This window comes from Oryctolagus cuniculus, chromosome 7 (assembly GCF_051225735.1).
Source record: "Oryctolagus cuniculus isolate XC-2025 breed Fujian yellow rabbit chromosome 7, ASM5122573v1, whole genome shotgun sequence".
In the NCBI taxonomy this organism is placed as follows: domain Eukaryota; kingdom Metazoa; phylum Chordata; class Mammalia; order Lagomorpha; family Leporidae; genus Oryctolagus; species Oryctolagus cuniculus.
Genome location: NC_142873.1, coordinates 43,013,504 through 43,037,673, shown reverse-complemented (window position 1 = coordinate 43,037,673; position 24,170 = coordinate 43,013,504). Strand labels below are relative to the sequence as shown.

The following is a 24,170-nucleotide window of genomic DNA, read 5'->3' as shown; positions in this document are numbered from 1 at the left end:
GGAGTGCTCACCTCCAGGGCCCTGCGGAGGTCAGGCAGCCGTGCTTGTACTACTCAGCCGGCCCCTAGGGATGGGCTTGAGGCCTTCTAGAAGAAAAGGTCTTTTCCCGGCCCGGGTGAGTGCCCCAAGGGCCGCGCCCAGTGTGCTGTCTCCCACAGGTGAGCCGCAAGAGCCAGGACCAGGACCGTGGTGCTGTACGAAGGGCCTTTTAACCCTTCCACTGCCTGAGTTTCTTGTGGAGACCGCCGCAGGGGATCGGGCTCTCCTCTAATCTGTGAGACACAGCCTTTGTCCTGGGGACACTGGAGCCAATCGGCAATAGCCAGTCAGCCCTAAAACTGTTCTCAGTTCTGTTTTGTCTTGGGCAGGGCCTGACGTACGATATCTGGTGTTCCTCCTGGGTTTAGTCTCCGCTTCCCACACCGATCAGCCGTCCCCAGTATCTGACTTGCTCCCGTGATCCCTTTTTCCCGAGAGGAGACGATCACCTGCAGACAGGAGTAGCTGACTCCCTGGAAGGGGGCATTCCTCCAGGACCTTCCTAACGCCTGCCCAGACAGGGTGGGGCTCCCAGGAGCCCTCGTGGCAACACCGGCCAATGTGTCGCAGTTTCCTCTGGTGTCGGGGCTTGCCCATCCGGGAGCCAGGAGGCTCTGCTCCTTGAATCTAAGGACCAGGCCCACGATGCACGTTTTAAGTCTGCCGCGCTGGGCCATTCGTGTTCACCCGGGGTTCCACTCAGGAGGGTGGAAGGGTCTGGTACCATGGGGTGGCGAGCTTGGCAGTGTGGTTTACAGTTCTTGGGTCTTGCACTGGTTTCTGGGATGCATTAGGGAGACGTGACAGGCAGGGCTCCTTCCCTGGTTAATCCTGTTGCTGGCTGGAACCCCTCTCTGTGGAGGGAGGTGGGGCATTGTCTCCTGCAGGCTTCTCCTGGCCGCTTGTGTCCAGCTGGCAGTGCCCCTCTGTGACCTCCCCCGTCCGACCAGGGGGTCCACTCTTCTGTCTTCCCACTGGTCCTTTCATTGCCCCTCCTGTGTTCCTACTCCTATGCCGAGCCTCAGCACGAGAGGTCGATTCCTGCCTCGGGCATGTTTAGGAACAACCCTTCTCTTTGTTCTGGTCCTAGTCTGATTAGCTTCTCAAAGATTGGACCCGGAAGTCCCTGCCATTCCCCCTGCCATTCCCCCTTGGGCCCTCCGGTTGGCATGTCTGGAGGGCAAGCAGCCAGGGTGTCAAGGAAAACAGTCCTTGTGTCCCAACAGGACAGGTGCCGCCTTTGCATGCACCCAGGGCTGCTGGTGGGACCTGGTCCTATGGGGGTCATTCCTTCCTCTTGTCCGCATCCAGGGCAGCCTGTGTTTGTAACATCCACTTAGGGTTCCCAGGGTTCTTCCTTGCATTGTTCTCATATCTCTTTGCTGCAAGGTAGGATTAGTATTTTCCTGTCCTCTTTTAGAAGAATTTGTGTCTGCTCTCTCCTAGTCACCGCTCCTGCCTGGGAGACCAGAGGCAGAGATTTTTGCTGTTTGTTTTTGTTTTTCCTCCTCTCTCCTTACACAAACGTTGTGAGCTCCCTCAGTAGTTCTTCCGGTGTTGTCTTTCTTTTCTTTTATGTCAGGCCAGGTTTTAGTTACAAAGTGAACTTTTAAGAGCCCTTGTCCGGTGGCCGGGTCCTCGGGATCTAACCCGGAGCACTTTCTCATCTGGCCTCAAGTCTGGGAGAAAGCTCAGGGGCTCTCTTCCTCCTCTTGGTGAATTTCAAACGCCTTGGGGACATTTCGTGACCCAGGAGTGGACTCCCAGGCCCCAGAGGTCCTGCATTTGTGCTCCGCCCCTGCAGCCGTCTGACCCCAGTGCGGATCCACATGTGGGAATTCTGGTCTGCTGACCAACCCCGGTCCAGGAGGCTGTCCCTTCCCCAGCGGCCATGGCCGCCTCCTCACCGTCCCCTCCCGTCCTGCATTACGGACCCATTCCAGCCCAGGCATGACAACCGGGTCCTGAGCATTGGGCTAACCCTTCAGCTCACCCAGGAAGGAAGAGGCTTAGTTCTCTTCTAACGTGTCTGAGTGCAGCGCTTGTCAGCGAGCAGACACAGTCTACAGCTTCAGCCTGTCCCAGGGCCTCCCGAGGGGACACCCTGCGCGTCTGGGAGGGGACTGGCACGTTTTCTGAGTCTCTTTTCCATTACTGTAATTCTGGCCTTTCACTGGGATCTGGATTTAGGGAGCAGTTGGTTGAACAGGCCCCTCCGATTCTCTTCTGCTACTCTGCGATGCTTTTGTTTGTTAACTAAGGAACACAGGGAGGGGGCGAGCGTGATAGGGGTCCCAGGGCCATGACAGGGCTCCTCCTGTTCACCCAACAGGCAGCATCGTCTTTTTCCTCCTGCGTGGAGGGTTAAAGCCTGGGACAGCCAGCCCTCATCCGAGCCAGATCAGGGACAAAAGGCCGAGGGCTTATGAACTGCGTCTTCAGGCCGATAAAACGGCGATACTTGGGCTTTCTTTTGTCCCTGGTCCGAGGGACATCTCCAGAGGACCCCAGCGTCTCCCCGTGGACTGTCAGGGGAAGAGCTCCCTCGCTCCCCTTTCCTGGGTCCCTTAGGCCAGAACTCTTGTCCGCACTGGGGATTACTTGTGCACTGGTTCCCGTGTTTGAGCTCTCGTTTCTGTTTTGTTGTTTTTGTTTTTCCAAAGAAGCCTTTTATTTCATGAGCACAGATTTCTGAGGACAGCTGCAGGAATGGTGTGCTTCTCGCCACCGTGTCGAGCTGTCTGATGCACACAGCGCCCGACCCCGGAGGTGTCGCACACACCCGAGATTCACTGCGTGTCTCTGGCTGCTTCCTGTACACAGACCGCGGATCCGGGCTGCACGCTCAGTTCTTACACAGGTTCTGCGTCGCACACGCGGCCACGCCCCGCTGCCCAGGCAGTACTCAGTCCAATTTTCCTACCTGGTTGCCACAGTGCTGTGTGTGTGTGGCCTTTGCTGTCTTCCAAATGATGGTGTCAGGCTTCTCTCTGGCTTCCATGGGGAGATGGAACACCTGGCCAGAGGAGGCCACCCAAATCGGGTGGGATGTGTCTCCCCTGTCCACCTCAGCCTCACTCCATGAGGGCACCGAGATCCGGAAGAGCCCCGAGGCTGTGGGAGGCACCCTCACCTGCCCAAACCCAAGGCATGGACGCGGGACGCAGAGTACAGCAAAAGCGAGACTTTAATGTCCATCCTGCGGGATCAGACACGGCTGGCTGGCCCCACGGGTCAGCGTGTTATCCCTGACACAGGCCCTTCCCCTCCCCACGGGCCGAGCACCCACCGCGGGCGCCCGGGTCTCACGCCTCCCCTCTCGGGTTACTTCCTCTCCCCTTCTCCACTGGACCTGTGTCTCCCCGCTGAGGGCAGCAGCCGAGGAACGCAGCGCAGGGCTGGAGCGGCCGGGCCGGGCCGGGCCGGGGGGGGGGCCGCCTTTGCGGAGGTGGTTTTCAGGGTTTTCCTGGTGCTGGAACTTCTGCGGTCCCGCTGTCAGTGGGCGGGCTCGCGGCCAGTGCCTTCTCCCTTAGTGTCTCCCGCTAGAAGTGGACCACCGCTTGCTTCTGTCCCGGAGGGGCTGCCCTTGTCTCACACCAGGCCCGTCTCGTTGTCTTGCCACCCCCTCCACAGCCCAGGCCACACTGGCTGTCTCGCTGGCTGGCGGGACAAGTGCACTGGCAGGCGCTCCTCCCTGGGGTTGGCTCCTGCCCAGGGGGCCAACAGTGCAAATCACAGGCCACAAGATTGCTGGATCCCAGTTCTGCTCAAAGCTATTTTAGACCTCACAGCCCCCCTTCCTCTCTAGGCTCTTCCTGTAGCCCAGCCGGGCCGGGGGTCTCTGAGGCTGAGTGGGTCGGGCCAGGGTCATGGGGCAGGGGCTCAGGCAGTGTTGCGAGCCTGGCCGTCCCCACTGGCCCACCCTCTGCAGCACTCCTGGGGCCCTGCCCAGGCAGCGCAGCTCCCAACCACAACACCCTCTGGGGTTTGGCCCGCAGAGCCAGGGCGGATGCCCCCCAAATAGCCCTGGCAGACTCCTCCATGACCCGCCCACACCCCGGGCAGGCCTGCCATCCCCCTCCCCAGCCCCTGACCTCCTCCTGCCCACGGGGCACAGCCCAGGGGCTATAAAGAGTGCTGGAGGCTGGAAGGGCAGACCAGCCAAGTCCTGAGCAGCAGCCGACCCACAGACGGACAGACGGACGCACAGAGCGACAGCATGAGGGCCCTCACTCTCGTCGCCCTGCTGGCCCTGGCCGCACTCTGCCTCGCTGGCCAGGCAGGTGAGCGTCCCCACCCCTACCCAGGCGGCACTCCAGGAGGGGCTGCCTGGGGGAGACTCGCGGCGCCACCTCTGCTCACCCCTTCTGCTGGCAGACCCTGCCGCGGGCTCAGTCTGTCCCCAGTCCGACCTCGCCGAGGGAGAGGAGGGAATAGCAGGGGGCCCGAGGGCTGAGCAGGGCTGACCAGCTCCTTTCCTTTGCAGAGGCAAAGCCCAGCGGTGCAGAGTCTGGCAGAGGCTCAGGTACGAGGCCGGGGTGCTAGGGGCTCCCAGCCCCGCCCCTTGCAGCCTGCTCCCCTCAGTCCCGCTCCCCCCCCCCCCATTGGCCTCCCAAGCCTACAACCACCTGACCCCTGCCCCTCTGCCTGCAGCCTTCGTGTCCAAGAGGGAGGGCAGCGAGGTGGTGAAGCGAGCCCGGCGCCAACTGATTGACGGGCAGGGGTGAGAGCAGGCGGCGCGGGGAGGGGGGCAGGCCCACTGCTTGGGTGGGACACTCGGGGATGGGGGCTGGGCACGTTGCGGTGGGGGAAGCTGACGCCACTGTCGGGCTTCCCAGAGCTCCGGCTCCTTACCCGGATCCCCTGGAGCCCAAGAGGGAGGTGTGCGAGCTCAACCCGGACTGCGACGAGCTGGCCGACCAGGTGGGCCTGCAGGACGCCTACCAGCGCTTCTACGGGCCCGTCTAGGGCGTCTGCCCGCAGGCCGGCCCGGCTCTCCAGCTGCTCCCAATAAACTCCAGAAGAGGAACTGGGCCCGTGTCTGTCCAGTCTGTGGGCGGGGGTGGGCGGTGTGGGAAGGGCGGGCCCTGTCAGCCCCAGAACCCCGCTCCCCCCCTTATTACTTTATTTGCACCTGCTTTGTTCGAGAAAGCGGACTGGGGGCTTCCTGGAGTCTAGCACACCCCTCCCCTGCCTCGGTCCTCCTGCCAGCCACCATGCACCCCAACAGCTGTGACAGGACAGATGAACACATCTCTCTCTCTCTGGAGGAGCTGCTGCTGGGGGCTGGGGCAGGTGTGCGGCAGCCTCTGGGAGGGTTAGCCAGCGCTGGGCGGGCCTGGGTTAGTCGTGTTAGTTCTTCCCTGGGCTCAGCAGGTCTTCCAGGAGAGACAGAAACAAGGGCCCCACCCCTCACCGCTACCTCCCACAGGCTGTGGGTATGGACAGCTCATCCCCCTCCTCTCCCCTCGCAGACCCTCAGCACTTCCCTGCTCCCATCAAGAGCCCCCCGGGGGCCCCCTCCACTCCTGCCGGTGCCCTCAGATTCCCACTCCCCCTCTGCCCTCTCCTCTCCTCCTCGGCCGCTCTGGGCCGCGGGCTCAGACCTGGGCTCCTCCCCACTCCTGGGGCCCGGCCTCCATCTCCTCAGGCCTCACTGTTGCTTGGCCTGTGTACCCCCATCCGGCGGGCCCCCCTGCAGCAGGGGGCAGGAGGCAGGGGCCCGAAGCAGGGAGGCTGTGAAGGCACCGATGATGAGCAGGTTCCCGGCCACCGCCACGCCCAGCGTGGCCACTGTGCCGGCCAGGCCCAGGGGTGCTTCCTGCACGGCCAGCCAGGCTCGGCGCGATCCCATATCAGCCAGCACCGCCTCCAGCTGGAAATGGGTGCCCAGCACCGCACAGATGTGGAACAGCTGGTGGCTGTGGCCTGGAGGGAGACGGGCAGTTCGGACGCACACTCGTTCTAGGACTGCCCGGACCCTCCTCGTGCTCTGGGCCCCCGACTCCCATGTCAGTTGGGAAAAAGAAACCCAGAGTCCCTGGAAGAAGGGATGATCAGATCTGCACAAAGCACCCCACATCCCTGCCCTGAGTCGCGCTGCGACCTGCCAAGGGGGCCCTAGAGGACGGGCCTGGAAGGCAAACAAGTCCTCACCCCAACCCCCCACCCCTGGCCCTCCCTGGCCGGGCCATGCACTCTCACCGATGTAGTCAAAGCGTCCAGGTGCCAGCCTCTCCGGCAGGTGGGAGGCGAAGAGAAAGCCAGTGAGCAGTGCGCACAGAAGGTGATAGCCGTGGCTGGGGCTCAGCGCCTCCTGACCACAGCTGTGTCCCCGGCCCCAGCACAGCCCGAGCTGGCCAAAGAAAAGCAGGGCTGGTGGGGAGGGGCCTGGGAGAGGAAGCAGGGATGCGGCTGGGATCTGGGAGGAGGTGGAGGCAGGCGGCGGGCATGGCCGCACTGGGGGCTGGGGCTGGGCTCTAGGAGGCCTGGGCAGGGGCCCCAGGCTCCCTTACCCGGTAGAAGAGCGGGAGGTTGTCAAACAGGAAGGGGTAGGCGAAGGCGGCCGTGCGGAGGACCTTACTGAGCCCAGGGCTTTCCAGCTCCGGGAACCTGCAAGGCAGGGGTAGGGGACCCGCGCGCATTGTCACTGGCTTTGGGGAGGGGTCTGAGAAGGACGCAGGCCAGCGAGCCCTCGCGCACATGCCCGCCTGTGGATGCACCTGGGCTACAGCCACCTGCCTCTGAGGTGGCTGGGAGGACTACGGGTGACAGCTGGGGGGGGTGGGGTGGCGCAGGTATGGAGGGTCTGACAGTTGGGTCCTAATAAACGGCCATGTTGTCATTCTGATCCCTGTGTCTTCCCTTCCACCTCCCCACCTGCGGGGCCTGAGGACCCACCGGGAGTAGCAGGAGAGGCCGGTACACAGGAAGGAGTTGAGCGCCGCGGTGGGCACAAAGAGCTGGTGCAGGCGGCTGTGCAGCCAGGAGGCCGGCATGGAGTAGGCGGCATAGGGGAAGGCGCAGCCTGTGGTGAGGTGGGGGCGCTGGAGCTGAGGCTCAAGGGGCGCGCCTCCCCCTCCCCCGCGGCCCGCCCGCGCTCCCGCCGCCGGCTCACCCAGGCTGTAGAGGCTGAGCGCGCCGTAGTCCAGAAAGTAGCAGATGTGCCGCGCGCGGGCGGACATGGAGCTGAAGGTGTGCGCGCAGCACGACGCGAACGGGTAGAGGCAGGCGGGCAGCAGGAAGACGAGCAGCGGCCAGTGGTACGGCTCCGCGCGGAAGCCCGGGCCGCCGGCCAGCGCCAGCAGGCGCCACAGGAAGTACCTGCGGCGGGCATGTGCTCAGGGCCCTGCCCGCCGGGGCACCCGCTCTGGGCTCAAGGCTCTGGCGCAGCGCTTCCCCTCACCAGGTGGGCAGGAAGTGGGTCCAGATGTTGACCGTCTCGTTGGTCATCTGGAAGGAGCTGAGGACACAGTCCAAGGCCGAGCTGGTGGGGCGGCGGTAGCCAGACACGATGCCATCTTCCCAGAACACCTGGGGGGAGGGGGGTGGTCACGTGCGGGGGACCGCTGCACGCAGGGGCGAAGGGGATGGGCTGGCCCCAAAGCCAAGCGCAGATGCGAAGGGCAAGAGCTGCAAGGGTGTGAGCGCAGGATTGGGGAGGGGTCGCCCAGACGCTCTAGGGCAGGGTCTGTGGGGAGGGGCTCAGGGGCTGGCTGCTTGTGAACAGGAAGGGGTGGCGTGGGGTGGGATTAGAGCCAGTTTGCAGGAGAGACTTCCCTGGCAATTGCCAGAACCTCTGTCCCAGTCTGGCTCCTGGGCAGTGGGGGTTGGTGGGCAGAGCCCCTCACCCGGGGAACCTGGTGGACTCGAAGGAGCTGGGGCAGCTTGAGGCTGAGCATGGTGGCCCAGCACCTCCACGTTGACCTAGACAGATAAGAGCGGGGAGCGGGGATCAGCTATCTGCCCGCAGCTGCAGGCCCCTTTGCACCCCGGTTCAGGCTGGACCTGCACACCGGGACCCAGGATGGGCTGCAGTGCCCGCGCACGCGTGCGAATAGGAGCTGGTTCCGTGGGGCAAGCCCCCCTCTCACAGCACCAGCGCCTCCCCATCCTCGCTGCGGCCTTCAGGGCCCCCACTGAGGGAGCCTGGTAGCAAGCCCAGCCCGTAGAGCCAGCCCCCAGCCCCGGTTCTTTCTCGGGGAGATCCTGCCTCCTTCAGGCAGCGCGGGAGCCCAGGTTCCGCCACCCCACCAAAAAGCGCTTTGGCCCATGGTGCCTGAGCTGAGCACGGAAAGGCTCTCGGCCCTCGGGGAAAATTCCTAGAGAAGCTGGACGCCGGCCAGTGGGGTGAGGAATTAGGGGGATGCCCGACTTCTCAGGACTGCACTGGTGCCCCCTTCCCCTCCGGAGCCCCGTGCCCCTTAGCCCCGGACCTGTGCGCTGCCTCCGGTGGTTGCGGCTCTGCTGCCCCACCCGCCTCTCCGGCCGCCTCTCCCGGCACATTCCTTGGCACAAACGCAGGGGTTGGGCCAGCCAGGCGGGCGGTGCCGCCCCAAGAGGAGGGGGAACAGGACACTCCCTCCACCTCCTCAGGCCAAAACTTTCCAGCAACTCCACGGCCTTGCCCCGCCTTCTTCCTGTCGGCAGTGCTGTGCGCGCGCGCACTGCTCCCTCTGCGCCAGCTGGGGGTCCTCCCGCCCCTCGCCTGGGTGCTGGGGACACTGCTGGGCACAGGCAAACTTGGGGCCTGGTCTCTGCACGCCCCTCCCAGGGGCGGAACTAGGGGGCCGTCTTGCCCGTCCTGGCCGCTCTGCCTAGCAGCCTAGAAGAGCGCGAGAGGAAGATGCTGGGGTCCCTTCCCTGAGCAGCAGAGTGGGAAATGTGCGTTGCCATGGCAATAGGGGCAAGAGCAGGTAGTTTTTCCTGTCTCCTCGGAAGAGCTGAGGCCGAGCCCCAGGTGCGCTTCCTTACCCACAGCGCGATGGGTGCTCCAGAGCCAGGGGTCGGCAGGCCCCAGGGGCTCCACGGGCAGAGTCCCAGGCTCCAGCCAGCCAGGCTGTCGGACAAAGAACAGAATGGCCGGGCAGGCGGGCCAGGCCTAGGCGGGAGTGGGGAGACAAAGGGGAGCCAGGGAACAATCCCAGCCTTGTCCAGCCTCCAGGGAGCAGCACAGGGTGGCCCAGCCCCATTAGCAGGCAGCTCACTCGGCCTCCTGCACACAGCCAGCCCCCAGGGCCCGACCCAGCCCCACTGTGTCAGGCTGGCTCGAAGAGGATAGGGGTGCAGGCCAGGAAGTGGTTGTGCCTGGCTCCAGGCTCTCCTGGGAGTCCAGGCCAGCCCATTCCCACCGCCTTCAGACCCCTGCTCCTCCAGGCTGGCCGCGCGGGCTGGAGCGCAGAGGAAGCTGCCTTTGGTAAATGCTGGTTCAATTCCAAGGATCTCCAAGCTTCTCTGCCCTCTGACACCATCTGAGCCGGCAGGAAGCCCACTGAGACCCCAGGAGGAGGAAGCAGCAGCTAGGCCCAGGCAGCAGCAGCTGTCCCCCACCCCCAGGAAGGCACCGCCTGGCTTCCCAGGCCCAGGAACTGGAACGTCTGTCCTTCCGGAAACCACTTCTAGGGCTTCCCCTCACGGCGCTTTTCTTGTTGGTGCCCAGCCACGTCAAGGATGACGTCCCGCACGCGTGGCAGCAACACCTCCCCTGGCCCCCACCGGCGGAGCGTCTGCACAGACACGAGACAGGCTCAGGCTCGGGCTCGGGCGTCTTTATTAAGGATGCTTTAGTCTCAGTCTCTGCTAGAAACGGGGGCGTGGGGTCACCCCCAGCCCCTCGGGTCTTCCCAGATGTGCCGTCTCAGAGGAGGGAGGCAGGCCGCCAGCTCCCCTCTCAACACAGCTGTGAGCTGGGCTCATGCTGGGGCGCGGGCAGCAGAGCAGAGCGCCCCCAGCCCCAGCCCCCAGCCAGTGCTTGAGGGGCCACGAAGCCATGGCCAAAGCCTCCCCCAACAGCTCTGCTGGTGCGCCATGCACTGCCCCGAGCACATCATGATCTCTGCTCCCTCCATCACCTCCACCCTCCCACAGCCAGGCCCAGGCCCAGCCCCCCTGGGGAAGGACAAAGTGCCCCCGCCAGCTTCCAGGGGCTGCCCCTCTGCTGCCCACGGCACACCTGCCAGGCCCTGGCTTTTGGCCCTCCCGAGGTGGTACCGGGAGTGGTGGCCTCAGCTGTGCTCTCCCCTCACGGGCGCCCTGCTCGGTCCTCGCACCACAGCCAAGGCGCAAAGCACGCACCAGGGGCCTGAGGGCATACAGGCCGGCCTGCCTGCAGCCCCAGCTGGGGCCCGCTCCTGCCCTGGCGCCTGACACAGGGGAACAGGGAGCCAGGGGGGACTGCGTGCGCGGCCCCTGCGGCAGGAGGCGGCGCCCGGCCCTACTTCCAGAAGAACCCCCATGGCCGGCTCCAGAGCTGCTCTGCCCCGCGATGGGAGATGAAAGGAAGAGGGGTGGTCCTTGAGGAGGGGAAGGGTTTGCAGAGACCGCCGACACCTGGGATCACCCAACTCTTCCCCAGCCTGCAGGGTCCAAACTCCCGGCTGGGCCAGCCCACATCCTGGGCGAGGAGGGGCCCCTTCTGCTGTGCCTTCCCCTCAGAGGTCCAGGAACCCCTCCAGTGCAGCGCAGACCCCCGCGCCTGCCCCCTGCCCCCGGGGACAGCAGGAGGGCTGCGGCAGGAAGGCTGGCCAGGGGCCCGGCCTTTCCTGCTCCGAGACTTTCCTCTTTCCTGACGTCGTGGTCGTGGCAACAGGGGACCCCACCCTCCCAGCGGCTCCTGGGCCCTCCCCGCAGCCTCTGCAGCCGGGCTTCCTTCCTGTGCGTGCGTGTGGTGGGATGACTACAGGCGTGGTCCTGGCTGCCAGGGAGGGCAGGAGAGATCTGGAGTCAGCCCCACTGCTGGGCCCGGGGAGTCGGTCTCAACCAATCTCCTTCCACTGCTTGTAGAAGTCTAGAACGTTCTTGATGTCCACGCTGGCGTGGGCAGCGGCCTGCAGGGCTGCCTGTAGAGTGGGCAGAGGAAAGATGGCAGACGGCCTGACCTCCTGAACTGTGGGACAAGTCAGAGGAGCCGGGGGAGGGATGCGGGGAGAGGGGAGGGACAGCTGCTAGAGGGTGAGACTTGGGTCTACTGGGGCCACTCTTCCCTGCTGCGCCCCACCCCCGTCTCACCCTGGACCTACCTGCATGGGGCCTGACAGCGCACTGGGGTTGTCCAGTGGAAGGCCCGTGACGATGGTCACCATGCCACTCGGGTCCTCTTCCCCTGCCCCCTGGGTCAGAGTCAGCTGTTTGCAGCTGTCCAGGATCTTATAGAGGGTCCTGGTTGGGGGGGGGGGTGTGCAAGAGCCAGCATTAGCACTGAGGAGAGGGTCCCCGAGGGCGCCAGGCGGCCGGCGGCGGTGGGTCCTGGCAGGTGGCCCTGGAGGTGAGCCGCAGGGAGCAGGCAAAGGCGTGCTGAGTGACGTCGCAGCTGCACCACAGCGTCTCGGGGCCAGGGACCGCGCCTCTCCGCAGAGGTGGGGCTGCGGTGCTGGAGCACAGCCCCCCCACACCGAGGCCACCTGTGCCGGCCGCCTCAGCGCTCTGGACCTGCCTGGGGTTCCGGGGGGAGGCTGGAATTTTACCAGGCATCTGCATCCTGCCTCTTCAGCTTATGGCGCTCAAAGCTCTTTCCCACCTCCTTCTGGCAGCGAATGTACCTGCAAAGGAGACATGAGCGTGGAGGCGGTGGCGGGGATGGGGCGGGCCCTTATACAAAGCAGGCCGTTGTGGCCCTGAGAGCCCGTTTTTGCAGGAGGGGTTGGGGGCACGTCTCGGCCACCCCAGCCCTGTTTGCAGCCATCCCGAAGTCGCTTCCTGGCTGCCGGGCCCAGCTCGCTTTTCCTCTTGATAACATCAGTCCTCTGGTTCCTCCCAGGGGAGAAGCAGCAGATGCTTTTCAAGCCGGGCCCTCCTGGAGACGAGGTTCAAACAAGCGGGCTTTGTGCAGCATCCCGGCCAGGCCAGGGCAGATGCGGGCGGGGCAGCTTTTCCCTGTTGCCCACGCCCACTGCCCAGCCCTCCCCCTGCCACAGGCCACACATGGCGGCTGTGCTGGGCTGCTCCCTGTCCCCGTGGGGGCTGATCACAGGTGTGCCCCAAACGGCTCCTGGCTCCCTGCGGCAGCCTCCGTTCAGCAGCTGGGCAGGGGCTGCGTGTGTCGGACCCACAGGGTGCCAGGAGCTCACGTCGGTGCTGTGCGGCTCCGGCCAGGCCTGCACTCACCTGTTTCCTTTTTTAAACTCTGCCTCCAGGTAACGTATCCCGTCCCGGGCCCCGGGGTGCTCCTTCTTCAGCAAATCCAGGCCATCGATCACTGGGGGCGAAGGCGGGCGGGGAAGCACAGCACAGATGGGTTCAGACCGCCGTGACGTGGGGCGCGCGCGGCAGGAGGGACCATAGCTCCCCGCAAAGGCCCTGGCAGGCCACCGTCACTCAGGTCCCTCCCCGCTGTCCTGTGAGCCAGGGTCTACCACTTCGCAAAGTGACAGGGTTCAGAGAGCAGGCAGAACCGGACCAGGTCGCTGCATGCAGACCGGGCCCCTACCAAGGCCTCTGGACTGGATTTCAGCCGCACGCTCGGCGCCCCATGTGCCTACCTGTCCTCGGTATCAGGACGATGAAACGGCCGCTGGCGGCCAGCTGGCGGATGAGCGGGAGGTGGTGGCAGAGGGCCTGGGTGTCGGGGATGAGGTAGGGAGACATGGCCGACTGGGCCCTGGGCTGCTGCAAGCTGCCCTCCAGCTGAGACACTTCGAGCTGGAGAGAGAGTGCAGGGCGGGGAGGGGGGGCGCCGTGTGAGGGTCCTGCACCTGGCAGGGCAAGGGTGGGGCTCAGGTGGACTCCCGTGCAGAGCCTCCTGTTGCTGCCGGGGAGCGGGGGAGGCGGACGGCAGGGAAGACTAAGGGGAAGAGAAAGAGGCAGAAGTGCGGGCAGGGAGGGGCCGTCGGGCTCAGTGAAGAATGAGCGACAGGAAGTCTACAGGGGAGAAGCCGAGCGCACGGTGGTGCGGAGCGGGAAGATGCGCGAGTGGGCCTTGTTGCTTACGTAACAACCAGGCCCAGAGCAGGCGCGCGGGCCCCGCCTCCTACCTGGAGCCGCAGCTGAGCCATGTCCCTCATCAGCCTGTTCCGTCGCGCCTCCTCCTGCGCCTAGGAGGGAGAGAAAGTGGGCAGGGCAGGGGCAGACTCCCTTCTCCAGCCATCGGAAGGCAGGGCTTCCCGGGGGCTGACGCAGGTGGTGCTCTGGGCCAAGTCACTTCTCTGCCACCCCTGCTGGACGAGGGGACGGGGACGCTCCGAGCATCTCTGACGAGCAGCCCGCCGTGTGCTGTCACCTCGCAGGACGCCCCTGGCGGTGCCTCAGGACTTGCTCCCTGCTCTGCTCGGCCGCCTGTGCACGCCTGGCCTTCCCAGGCCGTCCCCTTGGCCGTGTGTTCCCCGTGTGCACACTCAGCCCAGCTGCCGCGCGGCGGCCCCGTCCTCCCTCCCAACCTGCTTCTCTGCCGGCCCGAGGAGAAAGCTGAGGCTGCCCTCGCCCAGCCTCCCCGTCCCGCTGGCTGCTCCTCCTCCACGGCACGCAAACCCGCGCAGCTCCCTGCGTACTGCGCAGCCCTAGACCGAGCCAGCGTGTCCCCTCGGCCACGGGACGACCCGCCTGCTGCTCCCGTCCGTCTCCAGCTGCAGCCAAGCAGCCTTGCTGAGGGCGATGCCACCGGTGGGGCCCTGTCTGCAGTGCGGCTGTGGCTTCCCTCCGCCTTCCGGGAGAGTCCACGTCCCCCAACCTGCTCCGCCAGAGCAGGGATGAGGATTCAAGGTCATTTCTCTCCTTGAAAGGCAGAGCACCAGAGAGGAAGAGGACAGGACTTTATCCCGGGGACTGTGGGGAGCCACTGGCGGCTTCAAGCAGTAGCCTTGCCCTAAATGTGGGGTGACCACAGAGGAACCCCAGCAGAGGGACACTCTGCAAAGTACCTGACCAGTACTCTTCAAATGTGCCAACATCTGTGATGGCGTAGTGGGTAAAAGCAGCTGCCTGCAGTACCAGCATCCCATGTGGGCGCTGGTTTGAGTCCTGACTGCTCCACTTCTGATCCAGCTCTCTGCTATGGCCTGGGAAAGCAGAAGGCACCCCAAGTCCTTGGGCCCCTGCACCCATGTGAGAGGCCCAGAAGCTCCTGGCTTTGGATCGGCACAGCTCTGGCCATGGCAGCCATCTGGGGAGTAAACCAGTGGATGGAAGACCTCTCTCTGTGTCTGCCTCTGCCTCTATAATTCTGCCTTTCAAATAAATAAATAAATCTCTGACAAAGTGCCAAGGTGATGAAAGGCGAGGACAGAGGGAGGAACTGTCACAGACTGGAGGAGACTGAGAACTAAATGTAACGTGGGGTGCGGGGCTGGATCTTGGAGAAAACGCACGTTAGTGGGAGAGCAGTGAACAGGAACGCCGCCTCTGCTCCAGAGTTTGTGCCGGTCCCAGCTCCTTCCCTTTGAGAAGTGCAAGCATGCAAGATCCCGCCACCCCTACTTGAGTGTCCCGTACAACAAGCAGCTGGGCTGTCACCGAGGGAGCCCTGCTGGGAAAGGAGAGGCAGAAGCAGAAGCCCAGGTGTGGGCCACTTCCTCCCGAACCCCGCAGGCAAACCGTGAAGGAAGAACCGTGGACAAACCTCCCTCTTCCCGCTGCACGGGTCCAGCCCATGAGTCTTACTTTTAGGCTAAAAGTGCAGCTGTGAGGCCCCATGTTCCAGAGACGGGGCTGGGGCACTCGTGTGAACCCCCAGAGAACCAGCGCAGGTGCACGGGGCCCACGTGGTGCCGGGCGAGGAGAGCCGTCCTCTCTCTAAGGGTCTGACCGCACGAGCCCAGGAGCCCGGGTGGGTGTGGGCCTGTGTGTTCCTCACCTCCCAGGAAAACGGGGCCCCGTCCCAGGCAGGCCCTGCGGCCGCGCGCAGCAGGCGCAGCAGCTCCCCGCGCCCACCCGGCCTGCAGGGAAGCTCCTTCCAGGAAGCCCTCTGGGGCTGAAGCCCGGGACCGGGTGCCCCTGGAGGTCTCCGCGGGGCTCCTGCAGGAGCGCCCTCCCCCCAGGAGCCTTCAGGAGCCTTCAGCAGAGGAAATGCCTGCAAAAACTTGAACATTTTTTGAAGCTGCGTAACTTCCCCAAAATTATTTTTGTAACCTCCCGTGTTTCCTCCATGTAGCAGCAATAAAAGCCTTAACACAAAAGGCTTGTTTTTTACCAACTCTGCTTGTTTTCGCGACAGCTAGGAAGGGAGCTTCTGGAGAGCAGGCCCTCCCCAGCCAAGCACAGTGTCTCCAGGAACGGGCGGGCCTGGGCCGGGCTGAAGACGCCACCCTGGGGCTTCCTGGGACACACAGGCATACTTCTCATTCCAGACACCAACACCGGTGCCACTGAGCTCAGGGAGGACACGCCCAGGGCTGCGGGGCCCCACAGAGAAAGAACCACTCACTGCTGCGACACAGCTGCCTCAGGGAGGATCTATGGGATGGACGGCCAAGTGACGAGGCGCCACCGGCCATTTGCACGGGAGGGCTCCTGCGTGGAGCCCCAACCCATAGCCCTCCACTCCCTTCCCCGCTTCGGCCTTCAGCCCTCTCTCAGGGAAGGGAAGGAAGGAGCCTCTGCTGAGAACCCACGCTGCAGGAGCCGACGTGCAGGTGCCAGCAAGTGCAGCCCCGCGCCATCGTCCCAAACCCCGGATCACTGGGTCCATCTGTTCCCACATGATCAACAAGGGAAACAGCAGGGAGTGGCAGGATGCCGCTACCCCAAGTCAGTCTGGGCAAAGGCCCTGAGCCGCACCGCTTCAGTCCTGGGCTTCCTCTCCCCAGCCCCCACCTCTTCAGGTGAGGACCACCACGTGTGGGGCCAGGGGCCTGGCTTCTCAGTGAGCCTGGGGCGGAAGGCCTACTCACCATGCGGAACTGGGCCTGGGCCTGCTGCAGCAGGCTCTCCTGCTCAGACTGGGCGATGCTGATGAAGATGCCCACCTCGGGGTTGAACTGCAGGATGCTGCCTTGCAGGCGGGCGACGAAGTGCCCAAAGCTGCGGATGCAGCAGATGCGCACCACCGACTGCGGGAGACACAGGAACCGGCCAGCTCAGCAGGGCCCTGCGCCCACCCTGGCCGCCACGACTCCCCACCTCCCTGCTGGCCCCGCTGCCAGGGCAACAAGGGCTCCTTGGAGGAAAGGCTGTGGTCTGGGGGCTGGGAAAGAGGAGCAGGGAGGCCCAGAGCCTCCTGCTGCCTGAAAGGAACGAGCAGGTAAGGCGAGGACACCCCGGGAGGGGCAGGGAACCCGACTCGGGCTTCCAAGAGAAAGAGCACGGGGCTGGCGCAGAGACCTGGGTGCGGAGGCCCTCCCTGCCCTGGACCTCAGCGCTGCATGCGAGCAACCGGGGACGGGAGGAGATCAATGCTTTCTTAGATATCCTTCTTGTCAGGAAAACCCTTCTTCCCCCAGATAAACATGGCTTCCAGACCCTAAATAAGAGACTGCAGCCTGGCTGCTCTGGCTTCCCGCTGCTGCCCCCAGAGGGCCCGTGTGGTAGCAGACTCCAGGGCTACCCCCGAGTCTGGACTGAGTGGGCACCACGCTCCCCTCCAGTCTTCTTTGATTGTCAGATGTGCAGCCCAGAGAAGGCGGGGCCCAGAGTTAGAAAAGGGGCTGACAGATTCCAAAGCCCTGAGAGCTAACTTGTTCTGTCCTTCATAGAAGGGAGAAAAGGGGGGAGGGGCCATTTGACAATGGTGTCGAGGAGCGCATCCTGCCAGGCGAGGAAAGATGGCCGTGGGCGTGGGCGTGGGCGTGGGCGTGGGCGTGGGTGGGGCTGCTGCCCGCTCCACGTCTCCCTGTTCCAGCCCTGCGCGCCACTCAGCGCCGGGCACGACGAGCGAGCTCCTTACCTCCTCTAGGACGCTGAGCAGGGGCCGGTCCGTGTCGAAGCTGAAGCGCGTGTGCGCAGCCCGCAGCGGAGGCAGGTTTCGGAGGGCCATGTCCTCTGGCAGCAGCAGGCTGGAGGGGAGCTCAGGCAGTTCACAAGCCTCGAGCAGATCCTGGACCTCAGGACACAGGCCCAGCCCTGGGCAGGAAGAGGACACATCAGATCACCTGGCCCGTGGGAGCCCCCAGGCACAGGGACACAGCTCTTCCCTCTGGGAATTACCTGGCTGATGAGACAGGCCATACTCTAGGACAAAAGCTGGGAATTTTTTTTTCTGTTTTTCTTTTTAAAAAATTATTCAAGAGGCAGAAAGAGAAAGACACAGGTGGACAGAGAGTGCTTTCACTCCCCAAATGCCAGAAGCAGCCAGGACTAGGCCAAGGCAGAGCCAGGAGCTAGGCACTCAATCCAGGTCTCCCACATGGGGTAGCAGAGACCCAATTACTTGAGCCATCACCTGCTGCCTCCCAGGGTCTACACTGGCACAAAGCTGGAATTGGGAGCTGAAGCCAGGACTCAAATCCAGGCCCTCCAAAATGGGATGTGGGCATCTTAACCACTGGGTGAAATGCCTGCCCCAAAGGTGCAAGAAGGAGATGGAGGGAGCGATGAAGAGAGACAGCCGTCCCAGGGCCTGCCAGGCAGAGCTCTGGATGGCGCGGCAGGAAGCATGGAGGAGCAGAGCAGAGAGTGCAGGCCAAGACGGCTCCCTGGCAGGAGGGACAGTGACACCAGGGTGGAAGTGAGAGGAGGGGCTCTAGATGACCCAGTGTCGCTTTGTGAGTTTCCAAGAGCCGGAGAAGGTGGAGTTTTCCACAGAAGGTGGCAGGAGGATATGAAACAGAAGGTCAAGGTCAATGCTCAGTGAGCACAGCAGCCACTGGGTCCGGGTCCCAGGCTCCTCTCACTCTGCCTTCCCCAGGGAGCACACTCCCTGGGACCAGGCCACCTGCCCACAGTGGGGCAGTGTTGGGGTGGAAACCCGAGAGGCTCACAGCACACAAAGGCTGCTGTGTGCTCCGGAGGCTGGGCAGTGAATTCCATTAACCTCCTTACCCTAAGGGATGGGTTACCAGGAGGGGGATGGGCTCAGCGGAGCCAGTGAGAGGGCACAAGGCAGGGTAGTGCCAGGGACCCACTCACCAGACTCCTGAAGTTCGCCAGCGGCTGGCAATAGATTCAGCAACACGGACAGGCGGTTCCAGAGGCTCTGGGAGCTCTGAGGAGAGAGAGGGAAGAGAAGGCGGCAGTCAGGGACAGGACTTGACAGACAGGTTAATAAAGGGGTCGAGGAGCTCACAGAGGACTGGGGAAGTGCAGGCCCCGTCCTGTGAAGGCTCGGGGGGTCCTACAGCCTGGCTGGACGTCCTCAGCTCACCGCACGTGCAGGCGGGCAGTGGTGGCTGCTCATCCACGGAGCCCCGCCACACGCCCACACCAGACCTCTCAGGGTGTGACCCGGCACCTCCTCTGTGACTAACAACGCAGTCAGCACACACCCAGGGGCCTGTCTGCCATGACCCACACTCTCGCATCTAGACAAAGGGGTGACTGGCAGAACACGGTCTTCCACAGCAGGGCCAGGTGCTGCTGGGAGAAAACAGCTGAATGAAAGGAACCAAAGGCTCGAGACGGGAGTCTGAGAAGGCAGCCACAGCCTCACACCACGTGCTTCCCCAGCTCTCCTGGGGCTGATCTGTGCCCAGAACCCCCCATACCTCCCCTCCCCTGGACCCTCGGTGTGTGTGAGCACTGACACTGCCCCAAGGCTGGGCCTCATGCCCACAGGTGGGAGACAGAGCCAGAGAAGCAGCTCTCGCTGTGACAACCTCACCTTTCCCTACAAAAATGATAAAGTGCCCAGCACAGGCAGGTGCTACATTCCCAGGCCCCACCCTGCCAGGCCCATGCCCTCCCCCGACACCCCGGGACCTGCCCAGGCCGCACCTGCGCACACACGATGATGAGGTCGGGGTTGGTGCGCAGCCAGTCCAGGAAGACCTTCACGGCGGGAAGCAGGCCTTCGGCCATCAGCACCTGCAGCTTCTCTTGGACGCTGCGCTCGTTCCGACAGGAACGCCCACTGGACTCGCTCCCCTCTGACTCGGAGCCTTCTTCGGAGGCTGGGGACGAGGACATGAGAGAGAACTGGACAACCAACAGGCGCATGGCCAAGGCCTCAGCTCTCTGCAGGCAGCACACCCCACCCTGCCTGGCTCTCCCGAGGAGTTCAGACATGAGGTGGGGGATTCTGTGGACCTCTGCTCCGCTCACCAGGTGAGGCCCACCTGCTTCACACCTGCAGCCTGGTGTCTTTCAGATGTGACTCCTTCCGACTCAAGCTAACCTGTGATGCTAGTCTACAGCTATTCCATCAGTCAGGAAGGGCCTACTGTGTGCTGAAAGACAGACAGGCAGCAGAGAAAAGCAAGGGGGCACAAGGTTGAAAGAACCACTCTCCACTCCTAGCTCTTCTACTCTGTAAGTCAGAACCCTGGGTGGGTCACTTCACCTGAGTAACAGCTTCCACATTTCTTCCATTCATTCAAAATGTCTTAATCTACGTGCCAGGCACCGTGTTAGGCACTAGGGACACAGCAATAGGTAAGGCAGACTTATCTTGTGCCCTAAAGGGGCACCTAGCCTAGCTAGGGAGACAGACAAGTCAACAAACAAAGCACACCAGAGTGAGCAAGGCCAGAGGCTGCCCAGGTGGAGAGCCCCTGGGGGCCAATGTCACCTGGCCTACTCAGTCTCAGCCCAGGGCTGGTGCTGTGGCGAAGCAGGTAAGGCAGCTTGTGACACCGGCGCTGCCTATGAGCACTGGCTGGAGTCCCAGCTGCTCCACGTCCAATCCAGCCTCCTGCTGTGGCCTGGGAGAGCAGCGGAGGATGGCCCAAGCACTTGGGGCCCTGCACCCATGTGGGAAACCCAGAAGCGGCTACTGGTTCCTGGCTCTGGTCTGGCCCAGCTCTGGCTGTTGCAGCCATTTGGGGAGTGAACCAGCAGAAGATTTCTGTCTGTCTGTCTCTCTCTGTAACTCTACCTTTCAAATAAAGAAATAAATCTTAGAAAAAAAAAAAAGATGATGACTTCAACAAGCGTGCTGGGAAAGTGCAATAAGACACCTCCTTAGAACAGCCCAGCCCGCGCCTGGTGGAGCAAGCACAGCATTCGTGTGGGCATGCAGTCCTGACCTCACAAGGCGGGAGGGAGTGGGAGAAGAGGAAGACCAAGAAACGGGTTGGGATCTGGGAATGAAGAAGTGAGCAAGAGGGAAAAAAAGTCTGGCTCCCTGAGAGGCCAAGGGCCACAGGTAAGGCAGCGAGGGAAGAGGCGAGGCACCACTCACAGAGAGAAGGAGGTTCCTCTCAGGTGAGGGCCTGCAGCACGGAGGGAAGCCAGAGCAGGACGCGGAGAGAGGCCAGTACCTGGCTCTGCAGGCTTCTCCACATCCCCGTTGACACACGGCCCTCGGCTGGCCAAGGCATGCGCTTCGGTGCTGGGCTGCAGGAGCAGGTTGCTGAAGGTGGGCGCCAGGCGGAAGCAGCGCTTGGTCTGGAACATCTGGGTGGACATGGCTTGTAGGTTGCTGGCAATGCTTGCCTCGCTGGGGCCGAGTGGGCCGTTGAGGGACTCGGGAGCCTCTGATCTGGCCCGAGGGGGCTCCGGGGCCGGGGACCGTGTCCCCTCCTCATCCTCCATGTCTTCCAGGTCGGATCGGGACTCCTGGCTGTTCATCTCTGAGTCTGTCTCAGCATCAAAGGCTGTGCCCCCACCTTCAAGACTCTTGTCAGAGCCACTGTCTGAGCCCTCGCTGGCCCGGGCCGAGTCATGGCTTGAATCCGATTCGAAGCCCTCACTCAGGTCACTGTCATCACCGGCTTTGGGTGGGTGGCGGCGGCGGCGGAGGCAGGAGAGGCGGGAGAACTTCCGGCTCTTTCGGCCCTCCTCCGCTTGTGGGGCAGGGGAAGGAGGCTCAGGTTCTGGCTCCTCTTCTTTTTCCAGGGGTTCCTTAGATTCTGGTTCATCTGGGGAAAGAAGAAGGTAAAGTGGAGCCCAGGGAAGGACCAAAGCCTACAAGCTGGACCGTGACCTCCAACATCACCGCCCCATGCCCACTTTTCCAGTTCCAACCCCCCGCCTCATTCTCCCACCTGTGCCATCACTCTGGAAGGCCGGGACAGGGTTCTCGCCCTCCTCCAGCTCCGCCTGCAGCCGTATGTTGACATGATTGACGAGGTGGGAAAACAGGGCCAAGGTGAAGGCAATGGCTGCGCTGTACTGCTTGGATCCTGAAGCCAGGAAAGCCAGGCATTAGGGCCTAGGGCCCTGATAAGGAATAGGCACCATCAATGTCAGCCCCATTTCACCAGTTCTCAGTTCTTACAGGGATCCAACTACCCCTCAAAGCTTCTGCTAAGATAAAAAAGATTTCAATAGGGACTGGCGCTGTGGTGCAGTGGCTAAAGCTCCAGTCTGCAGTGCCAGCATCCCAGATGGGCACCGGTTAGAATCCCGGCTCCTCTACTTCTGATCCAGCTCTCTGCTATGGCCTGGCAAAGCAGTAGAAGATGACCCAAGTCTTTGGGCCCCTGCACCTGTGTGGGAGACTTGGAGAAGCTCCTGGCTCCTGGCTTTGGATCAGTCCAGCTCTGGCCATGGTAGCCATCTGGGGAATGATGGAAGACCTCACTCTCTCTCTGCCTCTGCCTCTCTGTAACTCTTTCAAATAAATAAGTAACTCTTAGGGAAAAAAATTCATGGGTTTCTGTATCATGGAACGTACAGTCCCCTCCCCCAAGGCTTCCTCATGTAACCATGTGCCCTGCTCCCAGCTCACCCTCCTTGGCGCTGAGGCTCCTCTCCAAACCCAGGCACCTTCATGTCCAGCCCTGCCCCTTCTTCCCTTTCTTCCAATCTTGCCTGACATACACTCCTGCCAGGAAGGCTTCCAGAACCGCCTAAGTTCCACCCTGAATTCTGTCTGGATCATCAGCTACGATCCCTGACCCTTGACCAAGGCTGTGTGTATTGGGGGCCAGGCAGGGGGAGGGTGCGGTGGACAAGGAGGAAATGGACGGAACATGCTGCTGCCTTTGCTCATTCACCAGGAGCTCCTTCAGGGTGGGCTCCTGTGGCCAAAACGTGACACAGGTAGTGCCGAGGCTGCTGGTGGAAGGAAGTTTATGAATACAGAACTGCAGACCGGGGATGAGGATCCTAGGGGCCAGTGGGGGAGAACAGCCGGCCTGGGCGAGGTTACCTGCTCGCTTCAAGCTGTGCACCCCCATAAGGCAGATGATGACCATCTGAAAGATGAGAAGGTCCGGGAGGAAGGCATATCCACTCTCGTACTCCTCCTCGTCCTCACTGGCCAGGCTGAGGTTGGGCGAGGAGGGCAGGTAGAAGAGACAGAGGTTGAAGTCTTCCAGGACCGACTGGCAAAGCGAGGTCAGCTCTGAGTCCACGGAGCTACGGAAGGGCAGGAGGAACCAGGAAGGTCAGTGAGGGAGGCTGGGGGAAGCAACCAGTTGGGAATACAAGATTCAGAGAAAAGACTATGGACGCCTTCGGAGAGACTTCAAAGACAGTGGCGGGGAGCGCAGCTGGGCTGACCTCCAAAGCAGATCAACAACCTGGGAAGGGGTGTGGCTGGGGCTCCCATTTAGTCACTGCTTCTTCAACATCAACCACCCAGTGGGTGCCCGAGGATGAGCTGCTAGGAGGAGGAAGATGGACACAGAACCCTTGGGCAAACAGTGAGGGAGGCCAAGAAAGGAGCTACTGGCTGGGGAGTTCCCAGAGGGGACAGAATTCAGCAGGCCCTGCTTTCAGGGCCCCTCTGTAAAGAAACCACCAGAGCAGGGGATCACATGACCCACTCCTTACTCTCGCCAGAGCAGGGGATCACATGACCCACTCCTTACTCTCGCTCTCTTCCACTCACCTGCTCTTGGGCTGCAGGAGGCTCTGCAGGTACATGAAGTTCACCAGCAGCCTCTTGATGTCCTTACCGCTGAAACGAGAGGCGCCCAAAGTAGGTGCTCAGTGGCCCTACTGCAGCACCCGAGAAACACCCTCCCCGCCACAGGCCTCACTCACCGCTTCCTGCTGGGGGACAGTTTCCGGGTCTCACACTTCTTCAGCTGGTGGTACATTTTGGCTGCCTTGTCATACAGCCGCTTGAGGTTCCCATAGGCTCCTTCAAAGGACACTTCCGACTGGATGCTGAAGGAGAGACGGCAGTGAGCTACTGAGCCCTGTCACTCTGCTGGGACTTTCGGGAAAAGCACCCCTGGTAAAGAGAAGCTGTCCCCTGCCTCGCCTCCTTGTACGTAAGCAGGGTGAGAGCCTCACCAGCTACTTTGCCTGATAAAATACACACATGTGACTTCCAACCAATCAGGGGCAGAGATGACAGCTCTCCCCTCTATACTAAGAAAGGGACAACCAGTTCTACTCTGTCACAGAGTTAACTTAGTAAATACATTTTTCTTCATCTGTTTTTAAGCATGCAGCAGGTGGACTTGAACAAGCACCCACTATGTGCAAGCACACTTACATGCACTTCTCAGATAATCTTCCCAACACCCGTCCAAACACAAATGGGGGTTTGATGCAGTTCAAATGCCACCTGGGACACTCACATCCCCTATCAGAGTGCCTAGGTTTGAGTTCTGTCTTTGCTTTTGATTCCAGCTTCCTGGGTAATATACACTCTGCTGGGAAGCAGCAGATGGCACAAGTATTTGGCACTCTGCCACCCACATGGGAAACCCAAACTGAGTGTCAGACTGCTAGCATCTGCCTGGTCCAGCTCTGGCCATTGTGGGCATTTGGGGAGTGAACCAGCAGATGGAAGCTCCCTCAGTCTGCATCTGTCTGTCTGTCATGAGAATAAATAATAATAGGGCCCAATGTTGCAGTGCAGTATCCCGTATCAGAGTGCCAGTTTGAGCCCTGGGTGCTCCACCTCAGACCCAGTTCCAGGCCAATACACCTGAGAAGGCAGCAGAAAAGGACCCAAGGACTTGGGTCCCTGCTCCCCATGTGGGAGACCC

At 62.4% G+C, this 24,170-nt stretch overlaps 3 protein-coding genes across 11 annotated transcripts in view; 1 reads left to right on the top strand and 2 right to left on the bottom strand.

Moving 5' to 3' along the window:
- Positions 1-3,208: 3,208 nt before the first annotated feature.
- On the bottom strand, positions 3,209-9,209 carry PAQR6 (progestin and adipoQ receptor family member 6). 9 transcript variants are annotated; one of them, XM_017345796.4, is made up of 8 exons: positions 9,013-9,165; positions 7,890-7,965; positions 7,445-7,572; positions 7,157-7,362; positions 6,940-7,066; positions 6,555-6,651; positions 6,244-6,394; positions 3,209-5,967 (listed from the first exon to the last, which is right to left on the bottom strand). In XM_017345796.4, exons 2-8 carry the CDS (start codon positions 7,938-7,940, stop codon positions 5,693-5,695), a joined length of 1,035 nt encoding a protein of 344 aa, XP_017201285.2. In that variant the 5' UTR covers positions 7,941-7,965; positions 9,013-9,165; the 3' UTR covers positions 3,209-5,692. The 9 variants fall into 9 exon arrangements, 5 of the variants coding, with proteins under 5 accessions (XP_017201285.2, XP_069933685.1, XP_051714514.2 ...); XM_070077584.2 differs by lacking the exon at positions 9,013-9,165 and adding an exon at positions 8,475-8,606; XR_016210563.1 differs by having other exon boundaries at positions 5,206-5,967; positions 6,940-7,014; positions 9,013-9,168.
- BGLAP (bone gamma-carboxyglutamate protein) lies at positions 4,190-5,068 on the top strand. Its single transcript, XM_002715383.6, has 4 exons — positions 4,190-4,322; positions 4,526-4,564; positions 4,693-4,762; positions 4,878-5,068. Exons 1-4 carry the CDS (start codon positions 4,259-4,261, stop codon positions 5,005-5,007), a joined length of 303 nt encoding a protein of 100 aa, XP_002715429.1. The 5' UTR covers positions 4,190-4,258; the 3' UTR covers positions 5,008-5,068.
- Positions 9,210-9,791: 582 nt separating the features above from the next.
- Positions 9,792-24,170, bottom strand: part of SMG5 (SMG5 nonsense mediated mRNA decay factor) — a 31,545-nt gene continuing 17,166 nt past the window's right edge. The window contains exons 8-22 of the mRNA XM_051858553.3: positions 23,212-23,337; positions 23,057-23,125; positions 22,373-22,581; positions 21,264-21,401; positions 20,538-21,137; positions 19,054-19,229; positions 18,250-18,325; positions 17,069-17,244; positions 16,077-16,235; positions 13,227-13,286; positions 12,735-12,894; positions 12,361-12,451; positions 11,721-11,795; positions 11,277-11,415; positions 9,792-11,096 (exon numbers count right to left, since the gene is read on the bottom strand). Of these exons, the coding sequence (XP_051714513.1) occupies positions 11,013-11,096; positions 11,277-11,415; positions 11,721-11,795; positions 12,361-12,451; positions 12,735-12,894; positions 13,227-13,286; positions 16,077-16,235; positions 17,069-17,244; positions 18,250-18,325; positions 19,054-19,229; positions 20,538-21,137; positions 21,264-21,401; positions 22,373-22,581; positions 23,057-23,125; positions 23,212-23,337 (2,338 nt within the window). The 3' untranslated portion in view covers positions 9,792-11,012. The remainder of the gene's footprint in view (positions 11,097-11,276; positions 11,416-11,720; positions 11,796-12,360; positions 12,452-12,734; positions 12,895-13,226; positions 13,287-16,076; positions 16,236-17,068; positions 17,245-18,249; positions 18,326-19,053; positions 19,230-20,537; positions 21,138-21,263; positions 21,402-22,372; positions 22,582-23,056; positions 23,126-23,211; positions 23,338-24,170) is intronic.

Excerpts from the sequence above, each read along its gene's own strand:
- BGLAP (XM_002715383.6), top strand. The coding sequence starts at position 4,259 with ATGAGGGCCCTCACTCTCGTCGCCCTGCTGGCCCTGGCCGCACTCTGC. Across the intron at positions 4,565-4,692 it reads AGAGTCTGGCAGAGGCTCAG|CCTTCGTGTCCAAGAGGGAG; the intron begins GTACGAGGCCGG and ends CTCTGCCTGCAG. Across the intron at positions 4,763-4,877 it reads CAACTGATTGACGGGCAGGG|AGCTCCGGCTCCTTACCCGG; the intron begins GTGAGAGCAGGC and ends CGGGCTTCCCAG.
- PAQR6 (XM_051858554.3), bottom strand. The coding sequence starts at position 7,940 with ATGCTCAGCCTCAAGCTGCCCCAGCTCCTTCGAGTCCACCAGGTTCCC. Across the intron at positions 7,363-7,444 it reads ACCCACTTCCTGCCCACCTG|GTACTTCCTGTGGCGCCTGC; the intron begins GTGAGGGGAAGC and ends TGCCCGCCGCAG. Across the intron at positions 6,652-6,939 it reads GGCCTCTCCTGCTACTCCCG|GTTCCCGGAGCTGGAAAGCC; the intron begins GTGGGTCCTCAG and ends CCTGCCTTGCAG.